General features: G+C 37.8%; 3 protein-coding genes across 4 annotated transcripts; 1 reads left to right on the top strand and 2 right to left on the bottom strand.

The window, feature by feature from the left end:
• Window positions 1-40: 40 nt before the first annotated feature.
• cldn15a (claudin 15a) lies at window positions 41-3,842 on the bottom strand. Its single transcript, XM_072687651.1, has 5 exons — window positions 3,382-3,842; window positions 2,629-2,793; window positions 2,419-2,500; window positions 998-1,108; window positions 41-650 (listed from the first exon to the last, which is right to left on the bottom strand). Exons 1-5 carry the CDS (start codon window positions 3,596-3,598, stop codon window positions 554-556), a joined length of 672 nt encoding a protein of 223 aa, XP_072543752.1. The 5' UTR covers window positions 3,599-3,842; the 3' UTR covers window positions 41-553.
• Window positions 3,843-8,218: 4,376 nt separating this feature from the next.
• On the bottom strand, window positions 8,219-12,387 carry fis1 (fission, mitochondrial 1). Its single transcript, XM_072687652.1, has 5 exons — window positions 12,330-12,387; window positions 10,108-10,240; window positions 9,868-9,944; window positions 9,596-9,701; window positions 8,219-8,755 (listed from the first exon to the last, which is right to left on the bottom strand). The coding sequence occupies exons 1-5, from the start codon at window positions 12,372-12,374 to the stop codon at window positions 8,631-8,633; spliced, it is 486 nt and encodes a 161-aa protein (XP_072543753.1). The 5' UTR covers window positions 12,375-12,387; the 3' UTR covers window positions 8,219-8,630.
• Window positions 11,594-22,092, top strand: snx15 (sorting nexin 15). 2 transcript variants are annotated; one of them, XM_072687650.1, is made up of 8 exons: window positions 11,594-11,720; window positions 13,811-13,846; window positions 14,237-14,357; window positions 15,520-15,635; window positions 17,152-17,440; window positions 19,100-19,249; window positions 19,354-19,563; window positions 20,928-22,092. In XM_072687650.1, exons 3-8 carry the CDS (start codon window positions 14,264-14,266, stop codon window positions 21,038-21,040), a joined length of 972 nt encoding a protein of 323 aa, XP_072543751.1. In that variant the 5' UTR covers window positions 11,594-11,720; window positions 13,811-13,846; window positions 14,237-14,263; the 3' UTR covers window positions 21,041-22,092. The 2 variants fall into 2 exon arrangements, with proteins under 2 accessions (XP_072543751.1, XP_072543750.1); XM_072687649.1 differs by lacking the exon at window positions 11,594-11,720 and adding an exon at window positions 12,772-12,966.
• Window positions 22,093-23,836: the final 1,744 nt, after the last annotated feature.

Below are 23,836 nucleotides of genomic sequence, written 5' to 3'. Positions count from 1 at the left end.
TCCAAGACTTTAGTAAACAAAAAAGCACCACAACAAAACGTCATCTTATATTCATTTTATTTGACTCTTGTGTGGGCTAATAGTAGCTATATGCTGACACCCACACACAAAACACAATATGCATTTTTGACCTTAATTCATGTGAATAAACTTCAGTATCACAATTAACAACAATTATTCATCTATTCTGTGAATAACTGTTCTTACAAAATTCTTATAAAAGCATCAATAATCTTCTACATGGTGAACGTGAGTGAAGCATAAGCGAAATTGTTACAAAACCTATCTAAAAGGGTCAGAATTACAAAGCATTTTCTGTACAATAGATTTAAAGACTATGGTATGGTAATGTTTCTCTAAATTGGACTGCTTCTTTTAACCAGTATTTACACTGGCAAATTAGCAGCGTACCTCAGTTTGATTAGATCCAACCTGCATTGCTTCCAACTCTAGTCTACAAGTCTAAATATTTACATATTTGCACTGATATAGTATGCGGGAACATACATGTCAACAGACAGTGGGTGACCCAAAATGATCCTCTGGTCTTTGATCAGACGTAGGCATTCTTGTCGTAAGTGCTTGCGGCGTCTCTCCGTGACGCAGCTCCTGAGTATACTGTTCCTTTGGAGGGCTGGTAGGGGTAAGCACTGGAAAAGAGAATACGCACAATAAATATGCATGTGTGTGTGCACACGCGCAAGGCTGCCAACTCTCAAGCATTTACTGTGAGGCTAACGCAATTGGCTGTAATCTCACGCTCTCACGCCACACTTGCCTCCGGATGAATTTCAGTACTAGTAAGGTTTGCTGCAATGGCAGCTCCATATTTTACTGACTAAACACGCTCTGGCCCGGCATCAGCAGCCTTCTAAAGAAGTCAAGGAGTGCACCCCCCCCCTGTTGGGGGGGCCAACCTAAATCTCTCTCCAAGAACACTGTAGAATTTGGCATCCTTAGTGTGTATTTGGGATGAGGGAAAGGGAGAGATACTCACGACTTGCTGTCGTCTGTGTCAGACTTGCAGGCAAACACTAGGCACACTCCACCACAGATGGCGAGAGTCCCAGAACACCATCCAATGTAGAGTCCTTCTCCTAACTCATACCTGCAGCAAGTCCACATACACACAGTCACACATATACACACTCGCACAGCGTCTACACAACAATACAAACATGTTTTTTTTTTGTACATGCACTCTGAAAAATAAAGGTGCTACAAAGGGCTACTTAAGTGATAAATTTGGTAAATTAACTGTAAATGTAAAAAACTTTGAAACTGATAAAGAACCTTAAAGCAGTTGTATGCGAGAATTGGCATTTCCAGGGCTCCCCCTACATTTTGGAAGTATAATTCATGCTTTCACCAAAGAGTATGCTGTACACATGCATTTCTGGACAAGCTGAGAGATACACACCCATCACTGAATATAAATGAGTCATGTGGACTGATGGAGTAGACTAAAATTATGGGATTTTACACAAATATGACTCAGGTTATGCAGTTCTTACTTCTTACTTCTCATCAGTTACATAGTGTTGTTGTTTGCATAGAGAAGCTATTCTCCAGATTCAGTCAGTGAAGCATCATCATGATTTTAAAGCTGATATTCTAAGGCAAAAATGGTAAATAATGTTTAATGTTTCACAATGTCATCTTTAAACTCTTAAAGAGTTCCCCACAGATAAATCTAGAACCCTTTGTAGCACCTTTATTTTTAAAGGCGTACTGTACATCTATATGCAGCAGAAATAAATCAGAAAAAAAGAGTGTAAATATAATTTCCTCTCCTACACTGCCTGCTAACTTAACATTTCTTAGAATATTGCTGTGATCCACCATAACACCTGGTCACTTCATGTGTCTTGAGTATCAGGATTATATCTGGACGAGGCCAAGCCACATAATAATGCAGGTGTAAACTCACCCAGGAGGCATTTAAACCAGATACAAATCTGATCACTCAAACCACTTCAAGAGGTGGTCTGAGATGCATTTGAGCCATGTTATAGCAGTGTAAACACATCCGTCTCTCCAAGACACATTCAACAACCACAACTCTTCCCAGTACAAGGAAACAAAAGCAATAATTGCCCCGTTACAAGCAAATTTGCATATTCTATTCCATATCACAAGCACTACTTTAACTCGTCCCAAAGGTGTTTAATGATGCTATATTACTCCAGAAAAGTCAGTCAAAGGTAATGTAATGAGCAAGAAACCATTAATATGTGCAAGACAGGGGTTCCTCCAGGACTAGGGTTGGACTTAGAGTAATGGTTCTCCATAAAATTTGAATGTACACATTTTCCTCCTTACTACAGATGCATTTGATCAGCGAAGATATCTTTGGTGTAGTTGTTTAGACTCTAGAGGGCAGCATTCTCTCAAATCATGACACAAGCCACAACTTACTTTGTCCCTGGGTAGAGTGGGTTGAAAAATTCCTGAGTAATGTTGAATGCATACCACGACACAGAGATCATTGTGCACAAGCCTTTGGTGAAAAAAAAACACAAAATAAAAAAAAGTAAGTCATTTCTGACTATGAACAAATTAATAACTAACACCAAATAACATTGCCAGCTTGTACAACTGCTTTTTTTGTGTGTACAGTCGTTTTACCTTGTAGGATAAAAAAGACGCCCCCTACTGCAGTGATTTTGCCCTTCAGCGCATAGTTGTCCCCTCCTGCTTTACAACACTGCATGCCTATGAGAGTAGCCACCAGCCCAAAGGTCCCCAGCACTACAGAGGCAATCATAAGGGCCCTCGATGCCTGGAGATATCCTTCAGATCACAATCAACACAAAAATGTATATTATGTTTGTGGTTAAGTTCATCAGAGTTAAATGAAATTTCGGCCTTTCATATTTCCCCACATAGGCCATCGGACATAGGAACAAGGGAACCGGATACACTGAGCTGGATAACCCACTTTCCTGATTAGAGTGTATTTCTTGATAAAGAAAATATGTGTCAGAGAAATGCCCTTCCATATATGGTATGTAAAATAGAAAATTATGTTTAATAATATAGTATATTAAAGGAGTAGTCTGGCACTTTGCAACCAAAATCTCTGTCTGCTGCACCTGTAGTGTACAATCAGTCACCACAGAACATAATTTGCCTATGTGAAAGAGCTGAACAAAAAAATGTTAATTCAAAACACACTCATAATAGAAGTCAATAGGCAGATGCTTTAGTAAGTCTGTTTGTAGCTATAACTTTTTTAAATTATGGAAGTAACGACTTTGTTATAAAAACAAATGTTATAGAAAAAATCAGCTAATATTTAGTCTCTGTATTAATGTTGAAATTACATTTATGTATGTTGATTCAACAGCAAGTGTTGGTAAGGATTGACTGTGGCCCTACCAGACAGTGCGAGCAGGGAGGGAAATTCGCGGCAGTTGTGTACTCCGGTGGAATCGGAGGCGCAAGACATCCACAGATTCTCATATAGAGTTGAAGTGGTGATCACATTCCCGTCCACAGTGGAAGTTTTCCAGTAGCGGTTCGGTATCGCCACTCCGACCATCACCCAGCCTACAAATCCCAGCAGCAGCGCTACCACTTCAACAATTGGATCCATTGGTGCCTCTTGGAGTGAACAAATGTAGAATTGTATATTCCTCTGTCTTGTCCTCTCTTCTTCTTTTTCTCACTGTTTCAGTGCAGTCATATCCAGTTCTCAGGGATAGGTGTATTTCTTAACTGGTCACCATACGAGTCCATGTGAAGAGAGTGTGCTCCTGTGGGAAATCATTAGATGCTGAGTTTAAGGTGAACAGATAAATGATTTATGATCTCACTTTGCCCTCCCCATTTTAAATAAGCTCTCAACTCTGCTGGGCTTTTCACACCCTGAAACTAAGCAGGTGGTTATCAGAAGGCCGTGCAGGCGTCATCAAAGTCCAATGATCGACCCATGACCTTGAGAGCACAGTCACTGCTCTGTGATGGTCTGAGAAACTCAAACCTGCTTTTGTTTTTTGTCTGAGGGACAACTTATCTGTTTTTAGAATAGGATGCTAAAAGGGCACTAATGTAGTATAACTAAATGAAATAGTTATTTTCCTTAAATGTTTGAATTTTAGAGTGATGTTTAAAGCATTGTAAAATATTACTGTTTGATATACAGACACACATATTACCGCAAAAATGACTGAATTATGCATTATTCAGTATTCAGAGTAAAACCACTGATAAATCAGCATAGATTTAGCAGTCTGATTTAGCAGAGCTCAGTAACACTGAGATAAATAACTGATCAGCACAGTGATTTATCAGTCTACTCCTGATTTATTAGAACTCAGTAACACTGAGATAAATAACTGATCAGTACAGTGATTTATCAGTCTACTCAGGCTTTAGTAGAGCTCAGTAACCCTGAGATCAATAACTGATCAGCACAGTGATTTATCAGTCTACTCAGGCTTTAGCAGAACTATGCATAAATAAACTCACAAATGCACACTTCTTATGAATTAAGTAATTATCTTGAAGTGATGCTTCTTTGTTGAATTGTTCTGCTGTTGAAAGATTATTCATACCCCCTATTTCTATTGAAATACAAATAGCTAGTTTCTGCAGCACAAGAAGTCAAAGGTAAATACTGTGTATGGTATATCTATCTGACTTTTCGTTAAAAATACATTCTTTCATAGTTCCACTCCAGGTGAGAGAGCAATATTATTATTAAAAGCAGATATGTATTAATAAATAAATAAATTAATGACTGTAATTATTTTTAACATCAGAATCAGAATTTCTTTATTTCGCCAAGTATGTTATACATACAAGGAATTTTACTTGGTGAGAGCAACACTAGTATGACATGTAACAAACAAACAAACTGTTAACAAGTATTACACTATAAGAGAAAATTACACTAAACAATTTATAGAATAAAGAATAATAAAGTATTGGAAGTAATAACGAGCTGTATGTTGTTAAGTCTATAATGTTAGCAAACCTTTATTTAATTTAAAATAAACTGCTGTCAGTAAAGGATAATCAGCAAAGTAGCTGACAAAGGTAAACATTACAGCTTATATTTGTAGTTGTGAAGAATTTTGTTGTTTGTAATTTGTTACATGTTGAGTCATGAATATTATTATACGTGTAGATATAATCCTGCTTAAGAACACGCAAAAACGTGATCATCTCGGAAAGTTGATGTTTAATCAATGTGACACACCCAAGTTAACTTAACAATCGGCTCTGACCTTTTTAGCAAACTTTGGGAATCTTAAAGCCTTTTCACCCTTCTTCCTTTTCACAAGAACAATGGGCCTTATTCACCAACCATTCTTAAGAAGACATTCCTTCTTAAACCTTTTACATAGTTTTCACAAAGATTCTGACATTCACCACCCATTTCTTATTTGGGATTTGTTTAGTTTACAAAGACAACAGTATTTATTATTATAAGAGCAGAGCTGTGAAACATCATAAATCTGAAATATACTTTTTGTTTGGACTATTTTCAGGAACATTAAAAAAAATTCTTAGGACAATATTGGTGAATGAGGCCCAATGATGAGTAAGTATAAGTAAAGAACCATCTTAAGGTGCAACGGTCATGTTTATGGCGGGCATGTTTACGAGGGCTTTGTTTTTATGGTTCTTTTTGAGTACAATAATGGTTTTCACACTGTGGGAGTCCAATAAATCTGAACATGCTGACTTTTACAGGGACATCTCCCCCCTCTGTGTGAGGTCATTTACATAGGTAACTGTCTGCTAACAGAAGGATCAGGTAAAGAGATTAATAATAATATAACACAACTGCAAATTGTTTAACTCTTATCATTCAGAGTCTATATATAAATTAAATAGACAAAGTTCAGTCTATTTACAGTGTGATGGGCCTCCTAAAAGACGCTACCAGGCACCTCGTCCTCATTCACTTATACCTTAGTTAATTAGTAACGAAAATCCACAGCAATAAAAGAACAGTACTAATGGCAACCATAATCTCTCCTGTTGTAAAAATGTGCAACATACTAAAATGAGCTCACATCTATTGGATAGAAACGTTGTGAGATCAATGATGTGAGAAAACAGCCCAGCTCCCTATTTCACTGTTGGTTAGATTGTTGACCCTGGGTTGCGGTTAGGCGTGCTACTCAAAAAGCCATTTATTTTCCTCAAGGCCCAACTAGGGTTTCAGTTCAGAGTGACCGAAACTGAAGCCAATCACACTTTGTCTGTAGACACCAAACAGGCTGGGAGACTGGGCTCATAACTCCTTAGGCCCGACCTAATACCTGTATTTATATAAAAACCTATGTATATAAAAAAGTCACAGCTTTGATGTTTTTATACCACATAACTGAGGCCAAGGACATGTTCATGTTATAAAACCAGGAACTGGCACTGTGTTGAGTTGAACAGAAAACTCTGAAAACATAGTGATGGCTTAGCGCAGAAAACATTGATCAATGTATTCAGCATATGTATAACATATTTGGTTACAATACAGTAACATACTCAGACATCTTCATAAGGCACATGGGATAAATCAGGTTTTGTATTTTTTTTTTTTTTACTTTATTTACACTGCTTCCTTCGTCCTACTGGCAGGACGTTTTGTAATGTTCCACAGAAATTCAGTTCTTATTTGATAAAATTAATTGGCAAATTAACAAATTAATTCTTAAATCATCAACCATATTCCATTAACAAAACCTTAATGACATGTATGTAGCATGAGACAAAACACACACATGAGCAGCAGCGATTTACTACTCATGCTTTAGTAGAGCTCAGTAACACTGAGATACATAACTGATCAGTACAGTTAGTTATCAGTCTACTCATGCTTTAGTAGAGCTCAGTAACACTGAGATAAATAACTGATCAGTACAGTGATTTATCAGTCTACTCAGGCTTTAGTAGAGCTCAGTAACACTGAGATAAATAACTGATCAGCACAGTGATTTATCAGTCTACTCAGGCTTTAGTAGAGCTCAGTAACACTGAGATAAAAAACTGATTACACTGATTTATCAGTCTACTCCTGCTTTAGTAGAGCTCAGTAACACCGAGATACATAACTGATCAGCACAGTGATTTATCAGTCTACTCCTGCTTTAGTAGAGCTCAGTAACACTGAGATAAAAAACTGATTACACTGATTTATCAGTCTACTCCTGCTTTAGTAGAGCTCAGTAACACCGAGATACATAACTGATCAGTACAGTGATTTATCAGCCTACTCAGCCTTTAGTAGAGCTCAGTAACACTGAGATAAATAACTGATCAGTACAGTGATTTATCAGTCTACTCAGGCTTTAGTAGAGCTCAGTAACACTGAGATCAATAACTGATCAGTACAGTGATTTATCAGTCTACTCATGCTTTAGTAGAGCTCAGTAACACTGAGATAAATAACTGATCATCACAATGTTTTAACAGCATTTAGTTTATGCTCTTATTCAGAGTGACTTATAAGATTACTTGTATTGCAGAGGACCAATGTATTGTTAGGAGTCTTGCCCAAGGACTCTTATTGATGCATCACAGCATTGTCACCCAGACCAAGAATTGAACCCCAGTCTGCCACATGGTGTGGTAACTCACTGGCCAGCAGTGGTGTTATCTGTTGCACCACACCGACCACTTCATGCTTGAACCATTTCACAGGTACAGCCCCACCAGGGATACTTGCTGTAGTCCATTGTATTTTAATGTAGTAGGTATTTACTATTTACTGCTTTAAGTAACAATTAACTGTATATTTCAAAAAATCATGTTCATATTCTGAATTTGTAATTTGAACTTGAAAAAAGAACTACCACATACAAACATTTTAGCATTGTAAAATAAAATGTAAAAATCCACAGCTTTGTGCCCAGTGGTTTCTGGGTTGTGTACCTCCTACATGAACTGTAGCAGAACTGCTGATGTAAGGGACATGCAATATGGAATGTTATTTACACCAGTCTAAACTTTATACTACTCCTATTATGTTTTTTACTTCTACAACAATTGTTGTTAGTTAAACCAGAGAAGCCAAGTAAACATAACAGTACACAGACAACAATATGACACACACACACATACAGGCATGTTACAATCATACTCTGAACACAATCAAAGTGCTTGCAAAAGCAGTTGGATTTTGGCCTTCTCCTCATTATTTTGCCTTATTATAAGAGTTCTATTATATAAAACATGGTAAGAAACAGACTTGTCAGAACAGAGGCAATGTTGCAGAATTTTGTATTGTATATAGTACATTGTGTAAAATTCAGAAACGTAACACCTGTATTAAGGTTTTACTCTATAATAACTGTGTATAAAGATCTGCTAACCCTAGCATTAGGAATCCCTAGTTTTTCCAAAGGTGTAATGAAAAAGGTATAAATCATGCATACTTTTCACCCAAATCAAATTGGCTGGTGCAACAAAAAAAAGATAAAACATTGTTAAAGCAAGGTCAATAATCAGAACAAGAAAAAATGAGAGGAAAAACATAACCGAGACAAATATATAACATAGTGCCAAGTCAGACCACTTCCTTAGTTTACCTGCTGTAACCTGTGATTAAATTATGATAAACAAGTCTCTGCTGTTGTTAACCAGCACTTTTTTTTTTTTTTGGAGTAGTCGGCATATCAAGATAGTGCCCCGCCGTTTCCTTGGGATTTTGACGATTTGGCAACTGCCATCCCGATCAGTCCTGCTATTCCTGCCACACCCAAACCAATGCCCCCAACAATTGCCATGCCAACCAGGCCATCTGAAAAACACAAGAAAACAAATGTCGACAACGGTTCTCTTCCACGTCCTGCATTTTAATGTAATGCCGCTGTCAACAAAATCTTTCCTCAAGAGTTTCACTTCATGGCACAATTGTAAAATCAGCAAATTTCTTCATAAATGTGTCATATTTTCATGATAAATTAATTTCATATTTTCAACAGAATTCATTATTGAATAGTTTTTCCTTATCCTGTTATGTTCTGACCGCGATGTTACAGTGATTTCCTTCTTCCTTGTGATATACTTCCAATACTTCCCTACCATAACTCTTATAAGTGTGATAACAAAAGTCACAAACGCAAATAATGAAAGACTAATTTACCCTTATGTCTCATAAACGAATACCAGATTCACTTCCCTGTGAGATTTGCTGTAAAAGCACACATGAAGGTGTGTATATTGTTCTAAGATTGGATTTATGATTAAAATAAATTGGTTCTAAACATTTACACTGTGTGTAGGTTACACTTCTTTAAAGAGCCACCAATAGAAAGGTACTTTCTCTATTTGAACTAAATGCTCTGAAGGTAGCACACTTTTCTACACTACACACACCTTTTTATTGCACTTCTGTCCTTTGTTGTCCTCTCTTGTACTCTTTATTATCTGATATTCATTGCTTAATGTTCTCTATCCAAAGCTTTACGTCATTCTGTAGGGTGGATGAATGTTTAAAACTTGTTTACTTCTTTCACTAGTAGTTAAAATTTTATTTTTATGAAAGTATGAAAAATATATGAAGGTAGATCACCAGAAGTCGGGTACCCACTACTTCATCATACTCTACATAAAGTAAGCTCCAACAGACATATGGCACCTTTCTTTAGCGCCTGGTTGATGAGCTTCTCCATTTCGATGGCCTGTTTATTTCCTGGTTCATTTTTGAGTAGAATGCGAATGTACTTAAGAGCTCTTTCATATTCCTGAGAAAAGAAAAGAAAGACAGATAAGAAAAACCAATAAGGCCATTAGATATTATTCCACTCCACTAAAGCAGGTTGTTCAACACTGTCTCCTGACTGCAATTCTGTGATGAAAGACTTATTTGTAAAGTCAGTTCAATTAAATGAAAACAGAACTGTTCGTCACCTTGAGTCTGTAGTTTGCAACAGCCAAATAGAACAGGAAGTCCCTCTGGTCTTCTTTGGAGCTTTTTTGCAACAGCTCTGCATCAGTGAAATGAACACAGGATGAACACACAGTATATTGTCAATGTTGTCTCTATAACAAATGAGTCCTACTGAATGATTCTACAAAAATGTTGAGTTTACAGGAGCTGTACAGATGTTCCAACTCAGGTTCTTGGTGTTGTCTAAATGAACCACTTACCCTCCAAGAGCTGTATGCCTTTTCTAATGTCGTTAGTGTATTTACTCCTGATCAAACACCATGCATACTCAAATTTGGTTTCTTTGGACACAGGTCCTTTCACCTGTTCAGCGTTGTATTTCTTCTCAAATTTCTGTTAAAAAAAGAAAGAAAGAAAATCAGCATCTTAAACAGCAAGTTAAAACATCTGCTATGAAACACACCCCAATGGTCTTATGTAATTAATCTGCACTATAAAGTTAGCTACACACTCTTAATACAAAGCATTAATGTTTATATGAGCAATGCCATATGCAAGAGTGTCAATTCAAATAGTAAGAGATCAAAAATTAATTGTGAATTATGAATTATGAGCTCAAGCTACATTAAATCCATGAGCTAGGTGGAAAAATGAGCGGAGTCTAAGGGGACAAAGGTTCCCATTTTTAATAACCGGATGTTTGTAGTTGGACTGAGTGTACTGTGGCAGTGGTAGCGGTCTGTGTGCTGTTACTTTTGACTTAGCTTATCTTATCAGGGTGTCATAATGTTGATTTATAATAATTTATGTGATTGTATTTGCCATATGTCCAGATGAAGAAGCACTTCAAACAGCTGGGCATATCCTGCACTGTCAGCTTAAAAAAAAACTTAAGTAACCCGTTGCCCATTAAGTCAAGTTTTGTAGAGTGAACAAGTTTAAGTTGAATGTACTTCAGATACAAAGCACTATATATTAGTATACATTACACAAACATCAATAGGAGAGATATTGTTAAAAAATCCCAGCCTAGGGTCAAAAAACACACAAAACTCCAACTCCCATAGCAGGAAGTAGGCAGGATATAAGGATTCAGGAATTTATTTCCTGATTTCCTACCACCTGCCAAAGCTGCATGTGAGACAGTTTTCCACGTTCCAAGACGGGATGCGTTACAGCTTTCAAAATCATTCATCATATGTTCATCTACTACCTCAACGTCTTCATCCAGTCATACTGTCTTGGTATCAGTACTTAATAAAACAACTGGTTTCTCATCATCTAATTGTGGTGTTTCTCATTACAACCTGACATTTGCACATCAGTCCTTAACAGATATGATTCAATCCCACAGCAGTTTCAGTGTGAATGTGCCGTTTTTTTTAGCACGCATGGGTCAATCACTGAGACTAAACTCAACTTTAATAGGTTGGTTTAACTTTATTATAATAATATTATTATTACAGCAATAATAATATTAATTTAACTGTCCAATTAACATATCTAAACAATAATAAATACAAATGTAGACAAATGTGGAATTACAGTGTTTATGCACTTACACATACATCCTCCACTATATCTAAACTAGAGTCACAGTAAGAACCTCCAGTTTATTTAATTACTTATTTTTTAGTTCTGTTTTTCTGTATCAAAAAGAGAGCAAAAACATATGGCACTGCTGCTATAAAACAAAGAACAGGGTATGTGCATTAGATGAGCAATGGAGGTAGAAGCATGAGTAGCAGGTAGCTACTTTTTTTCAGTCGCAAGCATTTTTGGCGTGTGGAGGGGAATCAGCCATTAAAAAGACTTCCATCGGCTTTTTAATTCATACGCCTGCAACTCGGAAAGCCGGGGCACATCAGAAAATGTAAGTTTCGGTACCAGTAAACATGACTTTGTGGTGGCGTCCCATAAATGTTTCACAAGGGACTTTCTCAGCCTACTCATCTCTTCACAACTACTTGAACAATTCATGTCCTGTAAGGGCCTATATGTAAATAGCCATGTATAATATCTAAAGCACTATATTATACAGATTGTACATCTATAGCTGGTACAGTCGTGTATGTATAGTGAATGTTGTTAGTTATATAATCTGTATGTTATAGTTAATACACCGTGTTTTTACTGTGCTGAGGGATTGTGTTCCCAAGATTTCCCCCTCTCAACTTTACAGCTGTGTTAGCTAATGTAATGACAATAAAAGTGATTTGATTTTAATATCAAATCTTAAAGGCAATATGAACTAATCGATACAGTGCCTGTCATCGACGTAAAGGACGTAGCTAGCTAGCTAACCAACGATGATGTAATGTAGCCTTCTAGCTCTACCTGCTATCTAGCGATCTACCAATGTCTCAGAATCCAGTTCAGGCGCTCAGTTCGTTGTCGAACAAACACAGAAAACTTGCTTCAAGATTTAAGAGACTGTCATTTAAGTTACTGCTTGTGAAAGGTTTGTTAAACACGTATTTACCTTCAAATCTTCTGGAGCGACGACGTCCGTCACCACCTCTTCCATGTTGCCGGAAACACTGCGCAACGCACATAATAAAAGTTAGTGACGAAGCATGCCCGCAAAACTAGTTTGATCTGTACACGACACTTAAAACACTTAATTCTTACTTAAATAAATAAATAAATAAATAAATAAACGAATACGAAACGAATACACTTAACAGCGTATGTTCCAGTGAGCAAATCTCAAATGACCATGCCTTTTTAAAATGTGTATTTAATGTACTTGAGACTTTAAGAGGTATTAAAGATATTAAACATACGTTTTTTAAAGTCTGTATTGCAAAATTATTTAATTATAATTAGTTTAAAACAATAATTAATTCTGTATTAAAATACCGAATGAATGCGTTGGCTGCCGATGACGCATCATGATTACGTCACTAAGCAGGAAGAAGCTGTCAATGAAGCCCAAACACTGGTTTCAGGTTTGAAGCCTGAAGAGCAGATGGGACTTTGTTGCTTGTATAATTTATTTATTGTAACCTTTCATAATGGCTCGAAAGACTAAGAAAGAAGAGTACTACCGTTTCTTCGCCGTTACAGATCCACGCACACACGAGAAAGGCCACACGGAATATAAAGTAACGGCGAGGGTTAGTAGAAACCAGACTTAAGCCTTAACTGCCACCTGTCTGTTAGCTACCTTATTGAGGCTCAGTAATCAGACAACAATGTGATGACAGTGTTTCATTTCTGATGGGTCAGACGTTAATGTTATTTCATTTATACGTTTGCAAGCGTTACTTTGTTTTCAGTAGATTCATTTGACATTACGTCTAACTTGAATGATCTTCGTTTCTTGCTTGTATATGTGAGGTATGTCTGTATTCACTAAGTGGCCATAAAGAAATACAGTGTGATGGTCAATGTGTCCCTCTGCACCCCGGTGTAGTGTTATTAATGGGCCATTGTTCGCAAGGGTGACTCAATAAAACTCGTGACACGGGGCATGAGAAGAGACCCCCGTGATCTGGCTTTGTGCTCATTGGGTGGGTTTTTAAACTGCCCACCTCCTGCCACAATGGTTTAGATTGATATTTGAATAGATTTCTTGTGAAGTTGTAGGACTTTGCCCTCAGGAGGAAAACTGTTCAGGCTGACAGACTGAATATCTGTACAATGTGAACGTCACTCTATACAGATCTGTGCAATGCCCTAATTTTATACAACACACACTGAAAGAGTCTTACTGTTGCTATACAAAAATTAAAAAAGACGTTCAAAATACTCACACTTTATATGAGAGAGCTTTTGTAATGTAAATTTATTCAAAATGTTTTTGTTTCATTTGAATTTGGAGCATTTCTGCGGGTCCATTCTCCATGAATTTATTTATTAAAATAATAAAATAAAATAAAATCATGTCCAATAATTTACTTCTGCAGTAATGTTTCAGTTCTGCTCTTCTTCCCTTTCTCCCACACCTTCTCCTGACAGTTTGTGTCAAAGAAGCGACCAGAGGATGTGAAAGAGGTGGGTTGTGATTCTGTCCAGTCAGTTGGCTACAGAAACTCAGTCAGTGAGAATTATCTGATGCTGGACACTCATTTTTGAATGTGTCTCCTGGCTGTGAAAGTAACCAATGTCACACTGTGTTGATTAAGAGATGTTGATTAAGAGATGTTGATTAAGTAATGGCTGATAGAATTTCTACACTAACTTGCTCATATGTCTCTTCAACATAATGTACAGATCTTACGGCTATGGTGCAGTTCATTGGAATTGACTGGATTTGTACATGTGAATAGGGCTTTAGTATTTCTAAAGCACCAATGTGGATGAGTTATTAATCAACATTGCTTGACGTAGTAGCACAGTTTGAAGTGGCACAGAAATAGAGTGGTGTGTTGTTTTTGTTGTCAGATAGTAGTATGGAGACGGTACACAGAGATGAAAAAGCTGCATGGAGAGCTGGCTTACACCCACAGGAATCTGTTCAGAAGACAAGAAGAGTTCCCTCCTTTTCCCAGAGCACAGTTGTTTGGTATGTAGGGTTTTGTCTTCCTGTATGTCCCTACCCCAGGAGCCTGACCCATAAACGGTTACTGGGACCAGCGAAGCTTATCCCATGTGTGTGGATATGTATTGATTTAAACTGACTCCATAAGGTTAAACTATATGAGTAATGTTTACTATACAATAACTACAAACATGGATACCCAAAAAACACATTAGGAGTTAGCATTGAATTAGATTTTTAATTACAGTTTAAAATAATAAACAATGCAAACCAGTAGGTTAAACTTCAAGGTCACAAAGATGGATATGAAAATGGTACATAATAACCTGAATTACATACTACAGCAGTAATGAAGCTAATCCATAGATTGTACATGAAATCAAGGGTATTAAAAAAGAGTTGGAGTAACTGTCCATAGAAGGCTTTTTGCTGGATTGTGGAGCATTGCTGTGAGGATTTCATTGCATTCAGCAACAAGCATGTTAGTGAAGTCAGACTGTTGGATGATCACCACCCCACCTCATCCCCAACTTCTCAGCTCACCCCAAAAGTATTGGACAGAGCACCATCATTCCATAGAACACAGTTCCACTGCTCCACAGCTCAGTGGTCAGGGCTTTATACCCCTCTAGCCCACACCTGCCATTAAACATGGTGCAAATAGGTTCATGTTTATCTCCATGGAGTATTATTCTATTGGCAGTATGTTTTTACAGGAACTAGACAAGCTGAGTCAGTGCACATTACACATCAGCAATGGGCACAACTTTAAGTAGCTGAACGCATCAATTAATTTGTGGGGTGTCCACAAATATTTGGACATATAGTATATAAATAACACCTGAATACTAGCTGTATATTACCTACATAAAATCTGGTAGATAGTGAGTAATGAAAAGAACAAAGTGAGTATAGCAAAAGAGAGAAAGAGCGAGAGAGCTTCCTTTGGCCTTGAGTCAGGATGCTCCCTTTGGGCATGCTGTAAAACCAATTGAGGGAGGGCAGGAACACCCCTCCGGAAAGAGTATCAATAGTGACCTATCAAAACCAAATAATTCCTTTAAATGAGCTGTAACCTGTAGTCACCGGGGCTTAGTTCTAATACTAGTATGTGGAACCTTTTATTTAATAATTAAGTTCTGTGAATTTTTTTATCTCTATCATTCTCTCTCTCTCACTCTTTTAGGTCGGTTTGATGAGTCTGTGATTGAGGAGAGAAGAAAGGCAGCAGAAGCCATGCTGCTCTTTACTACAAACATCCCGGCGCTGTACAACAGCCCGCAGCTCAAAGAATTCTTCAGGGTCAGTCCTACATGTTTACACACTTTTGTACCCATACACACCTGTTTGGCTCACTATGAGTCAGCAGCTTAAAGATATAATCTTTTTCAGAATGTTCAGAATGCTTTTTCTCTCTTATACTTTTCTCATTTTTCATGATAGATCTACCAGAGGCAGAGCATTAACATATCCTAAAAGCATTCACTAAGATAACAAAGTTAGTTATTGCAACATTAACCACTAGTAAAAGGGGCTAAGTGCTCAGATTAGTTTGTGGGCTCAAAAAACACTTTATTAATTAAGTCAAAAAACATTTTTGCACACATACTGCTTGTTAAAACAGGTGGTTGCCACAGTGACGTATGAAACAGAAAAGCCTCCGTCTGGCTCTGTTCTCCCCTTTTCACGCCTCACTAAGCCCTGCCTTTCGATGTGCTAAAGTTTGTTATCAACCCCTAATCATGTTCAAGTGTGATAGAAAGGTGGAAGATCTACTTATATTGAGGTGGATATTTAATAACAACTCTTTGCCCAAAAGATGACACAGAGTAGTTTTTGTAAAAATATTAGGGGTACACTAATTAGAAAATTGTGGGCTGATTCGGAAATCCAATATTTATCAAGTTGCTAATATTGAAACAGATACATCAACATTTATAAAAAGCAGAAGTTACATATTTATGGAATAGCATTACAAATAAATATGACATATATTTACAATTATAACAAGAATTGTCTGGTGAAAAAACTGGGGCGCCCCTATGTCTTTTTGAACATATTTAAACATGTTAACATCTAATCTTCATTTGAACAATATTGAGAGATGGAGGTAATATAACTAAACAAATACAACTAAAGAAAATGTACTTTTAAGTACATTTGTAAAATGTAGCAATTTTCTTGTGAGGACAAGGTTAGAACACCCCAACATTTATTACTACTTCAAATGGCGAAAATTAGAATCCGGTGCAGCACATCAGCTGTATATGATCAAAGCATTGTTAGGAAGGCTTCTTATTTAAACCTCAAACATTAGGTTTGGTCTTGATTGTTGAAGTGAGTGGTATTACCATGACGAGATCCAAAGAGCTCTCTGATGGTGTTAAATATATAATGTTATAGGGTGTTATATATACAACATATCATTTACACATAAAGGTCAGGCCATCCAAGCAGGTTCAGCCCAAGAGCAGACCACAAGATGTTCATGGGGTGTCCTATTTTTTTCATATGACTGTACATCTTTAGGGCTACTACTGCAATACAATGAACACTGTGCAGTAGTTCAGTATCACTTAAATGTTCTGCATGTAAATACATCAGCAAACATCAGTCAAATCTTAATATCTGATGCTAAACATTTTTTTAAGCAATCACCTGCCTATACTGATATGATTGTGATATTGTGTATCTCTAAAAATATTATACAGACCTGCTGTTTATCAGTAAAAGAACATGGGTCAACATCCACTCACCTGTAATACCTATAGCTATTATAGCTATGCTAATTCTCTTTTTTCCTCGCATCCTTTCTCAGGGAGGAGAGGTGAGAAGGCCATTAGAGCCATCCTCAATTTCCTCCTCCAGTCCTCTACCTCCACCTCTTATCCCCTTACCCAAGGGGGGCACTAGACTAGGAGCAGAAGAGGAGGCAGGAACAGAAGACCCGATCCAGGCTCAGGAACTGGAGTCCAGTCTAGGAGAAAAAGATCTGCATGAGACTGAGGTGGCAGTGGAGGCTCTCAGTGACATGGAGAGCAGCCCAGTAGAAGAGAGAGAGGAAGAGGAAGCACAACAGATTATCCACACAGAACAGCCTATCACAGGTGCAGTTACCTTTCTAGTTTATCTGGTTTAAAGCTGGCAACCTGCATACCAAATTTGCATTCAAACAGTCTTTTAGACTGAGCAGTATTTTCTATTATTTCTATTTCTTAATATTTTTGTAGGCTATTGCACATAGAGAATGGGCTAGTCATCAATTGCAAAAGGCCATTTCTCCGTATTAATCTATTTATGTCTTAGTATGTAAATTAGCCCTCTTATATATTTTTGGATTTCAGTGTGGCATCTTGCTGAACATAACATAGGGAAACTAAATATGACATGTTTTCTTGTTGCAAAAATAGTTTATCAGTATGTATATTTACCACATTTTGCAAATGCCCTTTTTTCCCTAAAACTTAGACCTTTAATCATGTTAAATAGGCAAGTGAGTGTAGGAGCCTTGCCCAATGATTGGTGTTCGTATATAGCATGATGTGCTTGCCAGTGCAGTGTTCCCTACTCTGCTTTTGCTACTGGACTAGTTTTTAGTCCTGAGCTCCCACTTCAGTGGAGCTGATCCAGGCATATTTTATTGGATTGGGTCTCCGCTAGTTTGATTAGATAAGTCTGATTTTGTTCCAATTCTTTGTTTTCACCAGTCTAGCAGAGCACCCTCTGGCGTCCTTGAGGCACCATTAACGGAACTTATTCACAGCCTGTCACAGTGAAGAGCATTTTTAGAGGGAAACAGAGCAGTTCAGAATTTTCAGTGTGTAACTGTTTTATAGTGGAATTTTCTGACATTTCTCCAATACATATGGGAGAAATACACTGCTGTCATGTCCCTACTCTTGAATTATGGTTGGTTAGAAATGAAACTATGGTAGAAATGTTCTTATCAGCGGCAATATTATACATATTTCTTTGGATTTAAAACCGAGAGGAACAGACTAATTCACACATGTTACAGACAACCAGATCATAGCACATTCATAATTCTATAAATAGTTATTTCACATCAGTAGTCGACAAGAAAAACAAAAGATAGCAGTTCAGAGAGTGTACCACTATACACACACATCACACATGAAGGGATTTCCCTGCAGTGCTTTAAAGTAACTGGGAGCTGAATAAAGGAGAACTGGGATTTAAGTTAAGGTCAAAGTGAACTTTGTTTTAGACAATACAGGAGTTCATAGCTAAACGAGATTGTGTTTCTCCAGGCTCCAATGTGCAAATATAACCCAAAAAGATTACACTAGACAAGAGGACATATTAGACAACACTAAAAACGCCTAAACATATAAATGGAATAGAATAAATAAATAACATATAAAAAATAGGGTCAAAAATAAAGTATTATACATATGAAGATTGTACTTTTACAGTGATTATTGAGGATTATAAGATATTAAACAACATATAAAGTGATCCCTTAAAAAAGTGGGATACCAAACAGAACAAATCAGTCCAGAATGCTATGTAATATTTAAATTATTTAATAAAATAAAGTGATTTTACTTTAGTATTAATTAGCTGTACATCTTTATTTGTACATGTTTATTTATACAAACACACATATTGGCATGGTATCAGACCAGACTGATAATTAAGGCATTGGCAAAGGATTTGAGAAAGAAAATGGGATATAAATACTAGTTTTGCTCTATAAGGCTAATTGACTGACTCACTCATTGTCCTTTTTTTTGTTATTCAAGTTGCCTGCCCCGAACCCCCTGCTTCTCCCGTTGACCAATCAGAGGAGTTTGATGCACTCTTTGACGGTGTGTTGGAGGAGCCAGTAGACAGGGCTCCGCCCCCTCTCTCACTCGAAGACCTTGCCATCTTCGATCCATGTGCTAAAGAAGGTATGTACTACCCACCAAACATCTTTCCTTCCCGCCTGTACTCCTTTGTAACAGCCAGCTGTTCTGTAGTTTTGTGTGCTCATTTCTTTCGTCCTGTCTTCCAGATCAGTCATGTGGACCTCCTGACCTTTCTGAGCTCCTGTCCCTAAAAGTGACACATCCCGATGCTTCTGGGTGTGAAGGGGATGATGGCTATGTGTCCCAGGCAGCCATGGAGCTGACCGCAGCCCAGGAGAGAGAGAAAGAAGGAGAGTACAGTGCAGCAATACTGAACTACAGAACGGCAGTGGACATCCTTATGAAAGGAGTGCAAGGTAAGGAAGAGGCAGGGATAGAGATGTAAAGCTGAGTTGTGGATAGGTTTCACTACTGTAAAGAACTTCTGATGTAAAGTCAGCTTAAAATCAGTATGAAAGTCCTTCCATGGCTTTCGAGTAGAGATACATTCGTATTAAGCCTGATCAGTCCTGATTTTTTGTGGAGGCCATTTTTGCTTTGATGGTTCACATTCATATTTGTAAGTGACGCACGTATGTCAGTGTGAATAGGTCTCACTAGGATGTGAACATTTACTAAATCCATACAGCCCTGACCAACAAGCAAAAAACTGCATATCTGTGAGTTCATTACTGTAGTAGCAATAAAAGAGAACAGATTAAAAGCACAAAATTTATTGCAAAGATCAGACTCAAGGTTATCTGACTCATTTACTCCAATATCAAACAAATGAATCTCTTTAACTCTCTTAGACTTTTCTCTAAGTAGCCCCTGCTGACCTTGCAGCTGACATTTGATCATCAATGCCAAACTCACAGTCAGGTCTGTGCTAATAGCTAAAGTAAAAATATTTTTTTATTTATTATAAAGTTTTTAAATGACCATATCATGCCAATCCACCTGGAGCCTGCCTGATCATAACATGGATTTCCATGAAATATTCAAGCACAAACTTCAATTTAATTAATGCAATCATGCATATTTCAGAGCTGAGCCCAACTACTTTTTTGTCATGAATATTTAAATAATTGTCCCTTCAGGGCAAATTGCACCTTAAATGTTGAGTTTAACCGCTGAACTGAGCTGAAATGTTAGCTGTGTATAAATGTAACTACATTAAGAATAATGTTTCACTTTAAATCAACAAGTGATTCTAATAAATTGCCACATCAGGGTAGTTAACTGGAGTAGGTACGTTTTATGTCAGATTATACAATATGTTATCTTTGAACTTAAGTTATTTACCCTGCGAAGGACTAAAGGTTCCTGACTTGCGGAACAGCAAGAATGAAATTTTCTTTCAGTCAGTTTTCACATTGACTTCTGTAAAATATTTTGTAATATTCCTACATTTATATAAATCTGTGAATTGTAACTTTAAAAAAATCACACCTAGAAATGTGTGAGAGCACAGATTAAAATTTTTGCATAGTTGCATGAAGGATTTTCTTTTTTGCTTTAATCTTTTTTAATTAAAATTGATGATGTGAAGGGATAGGATCCAAAGAAGGTAGCATGGAATTTCTTGAACATTAAAGGAAGCCATGAAAAATCCTTAGTTTTGGCACAATCTTAGATGGAATCTGAGATGGAATGTATGAACTGAACTGGATGATTGTTCACATATTCGGCTTTGTTTGTTACAAGGACATGAACAGTAATACCTTCTCTCCATCTGTAGGAGAGGTGGATGCTCAGCAGAGGGATGCGGTGAAGAAGAGGATAGCTGAGTGCCTTGAGCATGCAGAGAGACTGCTCTCCTTACACACTCCCACTCAGCAGCACAACATGTAGAGCACACACACCCACACATATAGAGACAATTTTGCAATACTAATAGTGCCACTCCCACGGAGTCACAACGCGGTACACATACACACTCTTTATTTCTCTATCTCTCTCTAGCTTTCTCACTCACACACACAAATAGAATCACTTACCTCTGTCATACTCTTCAACAACTCGCACTACACACACACACACACACAAACACACACACTTTCCCTCTTTACTCCCACATTTACACTCTTAAAAATAAAAGAGCCACAGAAGAACCACTATTGGTTTCATAAAGATGCTTGTAATAGAAATGTGAAAAGAGAGTGTGATGAACCTTTTAACATCTTTAGGGTCTTTACTCTCTTGTCTCGATTTCAAATTTGGCTCATTGGGGAACCAAAAGTGGTTTATCTTCAAATGGTTATTTGAGCAATACCATAAAAGAACCACTGTTGGTTCTATAAAGAACTGTGTATTTTTTTCTTATTTAAAGGTTCTTCACACTCACACATCTCCACTAAAAACATGGTTCTTTATAGAACCAAACATGGCTCCTCTGTAAGTGGTTCTTTGAGCGATGCCACTTCCATTTTCCACTTTTCCTGGTTCCATAAAGAACCATGTTTGTAAAAGTGATGTGTGAGTGTAAAGAACCTCTGCAAAATATAAAGAACCTTCACTTGAGGTTCTTCACACTGACACATCTCTATTACAATCAAAATTGGTTATTCTGTAACATCGCTTAAAGAACCTTTTAAAGCACCTCTATTTTTAAGAGTGTATTTGCTAGCGTACCCAGCTGATCTGGTCCAGTTTTAACACTAAGTTCTGCAGACTGTATGGCATTTTACCCAATCAATCAAACAGTACAGCGACACTTGAATTGTTCCAGTTTTAAAAAATAAACCGCAAACATCCGTGTTTTCCCTCTGCACTGATTACAGAATAGACTGTCAGTTTCTTAATCCAATGCTGTATTGTATTTAACACAAGCCTTGTTAATGTTTGTCAAGTCTTTTGTGTGAAATTTCGCCTTTTTTTGTAAATAATACAAACACGGGAACAAATGGGGCTTCGAGTGTAATTCCTTCAAACTACCACCAGGTGTCCTTATTGAGCACCAAGCACAAACTAAACTAGTGTTTTAAAGGTGAAGACGTTAGGGATGGAGAAGTTCATATCAGTGCTGCATACTGTGTTGACCTGCGTTAGATACCTCTGTTTGTTCCTCTGGGCAGAGGAGAAAAAGAGGCAGCAGACCAGAAAAACAGAGGCCTGATTAGGGGAGGATGAGCAGGATCATCTCTTCATTGTCCATGGATGGAAAAATCCTTTCCCCTTTTATGTTTTTTTTTTTTTTTTTTTTTTTACACCCCTGTTATTCTATTATTCTCTCTGTATCTCTGTATCTCTCTCTCTCTCTCTCTCTCTCTCTCTCTCTTTCTCTCTCTCTCTCTCTCTTTTTCTCAGTGCTTTTGTGTGAGTGGAGAGATGTGGAATGGAATGGAGAGAGGTTATTGCACCTGTGCATGTGTATGTGTGTGTGTGTGTGTGTGTTTAGAGAGATGGATGAAGAGACAAAGAGAGAAAATGGGGAGGTGGAGTGTGTTTTGGCATTAGCATGCTGAGAGTGTCAGCACTCGATGTGCTTCTCTCCCCCTCTCCATCTCTCTCTCATCCCTCGTTCTCTCTCTCGCTCTCTCTCTCCGATCTCTCTCTCCTCAGTGTCCATGGCAATTATGCCATCAAAACACTCCAGCCAAAGAGGATAATTGCATCCTGAGTGCAGGGGAGAGAGTGAGCGGCAGAGTGAGGGAGAGTGTGTGTTTCTACGACTGTGTGTGTGTCTGTGTGCACGTGTGTGTGTGCCTATGTAAAAGGAAAGAGAGAAAGAGTGAGTTGGCATACGTGTTCATACACTGTGTGTGTGTGTGTGTGTGTGTGTGTGTGTGTGTGTGTGTGTGTGAGAGAGAGAGAGAGAGAGAGAGAGAGAGAGAGAGAGAGAGAGAGAGAGAGAGCCACAGTGCATTACAATAAGTAAAGTTCTTCACAGCGGTGCCGGAGTCATTTTGGTCAAAGATCAAAGAATCAGTTTGCTCTGCTAAGTGGACTAAAACCGCATTAAACTGTCTGTCTGTCTGTCTCTGACTGTCTGTCTCTCTCTCACACACACACAAACACATCCTCATATATTCACTGTAGAAAAAAGCTGCAAGTTCACACCTTGATAAGGACGGATCTCAGTAGCTGGGTTTGACTGTGTAGCACCTTAGAATAGTCCTCCTGATACAGTCATGCATTCTCACTCAATCTCACTCAATCTCACTCTCTCTCTCTCTCTCTCTCTCTCTCTCTCTCTCTCTCTCTCTCTCTCTCTCTCTAGCACTCTCTCTCTCCCTCTCTGTTTTTAGTTTCTTTCTCTTTTAGTCCCTCTCTTTAGTTTTTTTCCCCCCTCTCTCTCCCTCTCTCTGTGTCTATCTTATTTGGTTCTGTCTCTTTCTCTCTCTCTCACACCCCCCCCCCCCCCTTCTCCTTTCCCTTTCTGTCTCTCTTTTTTTCTCTCTTTTATTTTTTGTACTTTTGTCCCCCCCTCTCACTCACTCTCTCTCTCTCTCCCCCTCCCTTTCCCTCTCTTCCCTTCTCTTCCTGTCTCTTCCCCATCTCTTTTTTTCTCTCTTGCACTTTTACTTTCTATATTTCTCTCTCTTCTTTTTTTCTGCCTCTTTTCTCTTTTTTCTTTTTCGTTCTTGCTTTCTTTTTGTCTCTGTCTCTGTTTTGCTTTTTTTTTTATCTTTCTCTCTCTCTCTCTCT

Source organism: Salminus brasiliensis, chromosome 9 (assembly GCF_030463535.1).
Source record: "Salminus brasiliensis chromosome 9, fSalBra1.hap2, whole genome shotgun sequence".
NCBI classification, from domain to species: domain Eukaryota; kingdom Metazoa; phylum Chordata; class Actinopteri; order Characiformes; family Bryconidae; genus Salminus; species Salminus brasiliensis.
The sequence above is the reverse complement of the archived record's forward strand: the minus strand, read 5'-3'. Positions and strand labels throughout refer to the sequence as shown.

Coding starts and splice junctions, on each gene's coding strand:
- cldn15a (XM_072687651.1), bottom strand. CDS start 3,598: ATGGATCCAATTGTTGAAGTGGTAGCGCTGCTGCTGGGATTTGTAGGC. Junction 2,501..2,628: donor CGTCTTTTTTATCCTACAAG/GTAAAACGACTG, acceptor TTTTCACCAAAG/GCTTGTGCACAATGATCTCT. Junction 1,109..2,418: donor CCACTCTACCCAGGGACAAA/GTAAGTTGTGGC, acceptor GACTTGCTGCAG/GTATGAGTTAGGAGAAGGAC.
- fis1 (XM_072687652.1), bottom strand. CDS start 12,374: ATGGAAGAGGTGGTGACGGACGTCGTCGCTCCAGAAGATTTGAAG. Junction 9,945..10,107: donor AGGCATACAGCTCTTGGAGG/GTAAGTGGTTCA, acceptor TCACTGATGCAG/AGCTGTTGCAAAAAAGCTCC. Junction 8,756..9,595: donor CAACCAGGCGCTAAAGAAAG/GTGCCATATGTC, acceptor TGTGTTTTTCAG/ATGGCCTGGTTGGCATGGCA.
- snx15 (XM_072687649.1), top strand. CDS start 12,865: ATGGCTCGAAAGACTAAGAAAGAAGAGTACTACCGTTTCTTCGCCGTT. Junction 13,847..14,236: donor GACCAGAGGATGTGAAAGAG/GTGGGTTGTGAT, acceptor TTTTGTTGTCAG/ATAGTAGTATGGAGACGGTA. Junction 19,250..19,353: donor CGATCCATGTGCTAAAGAAG/GTATGTACTACC, acceptor CCTGTCTTCCAG/ATCAGTCATGTGGACCTCCT.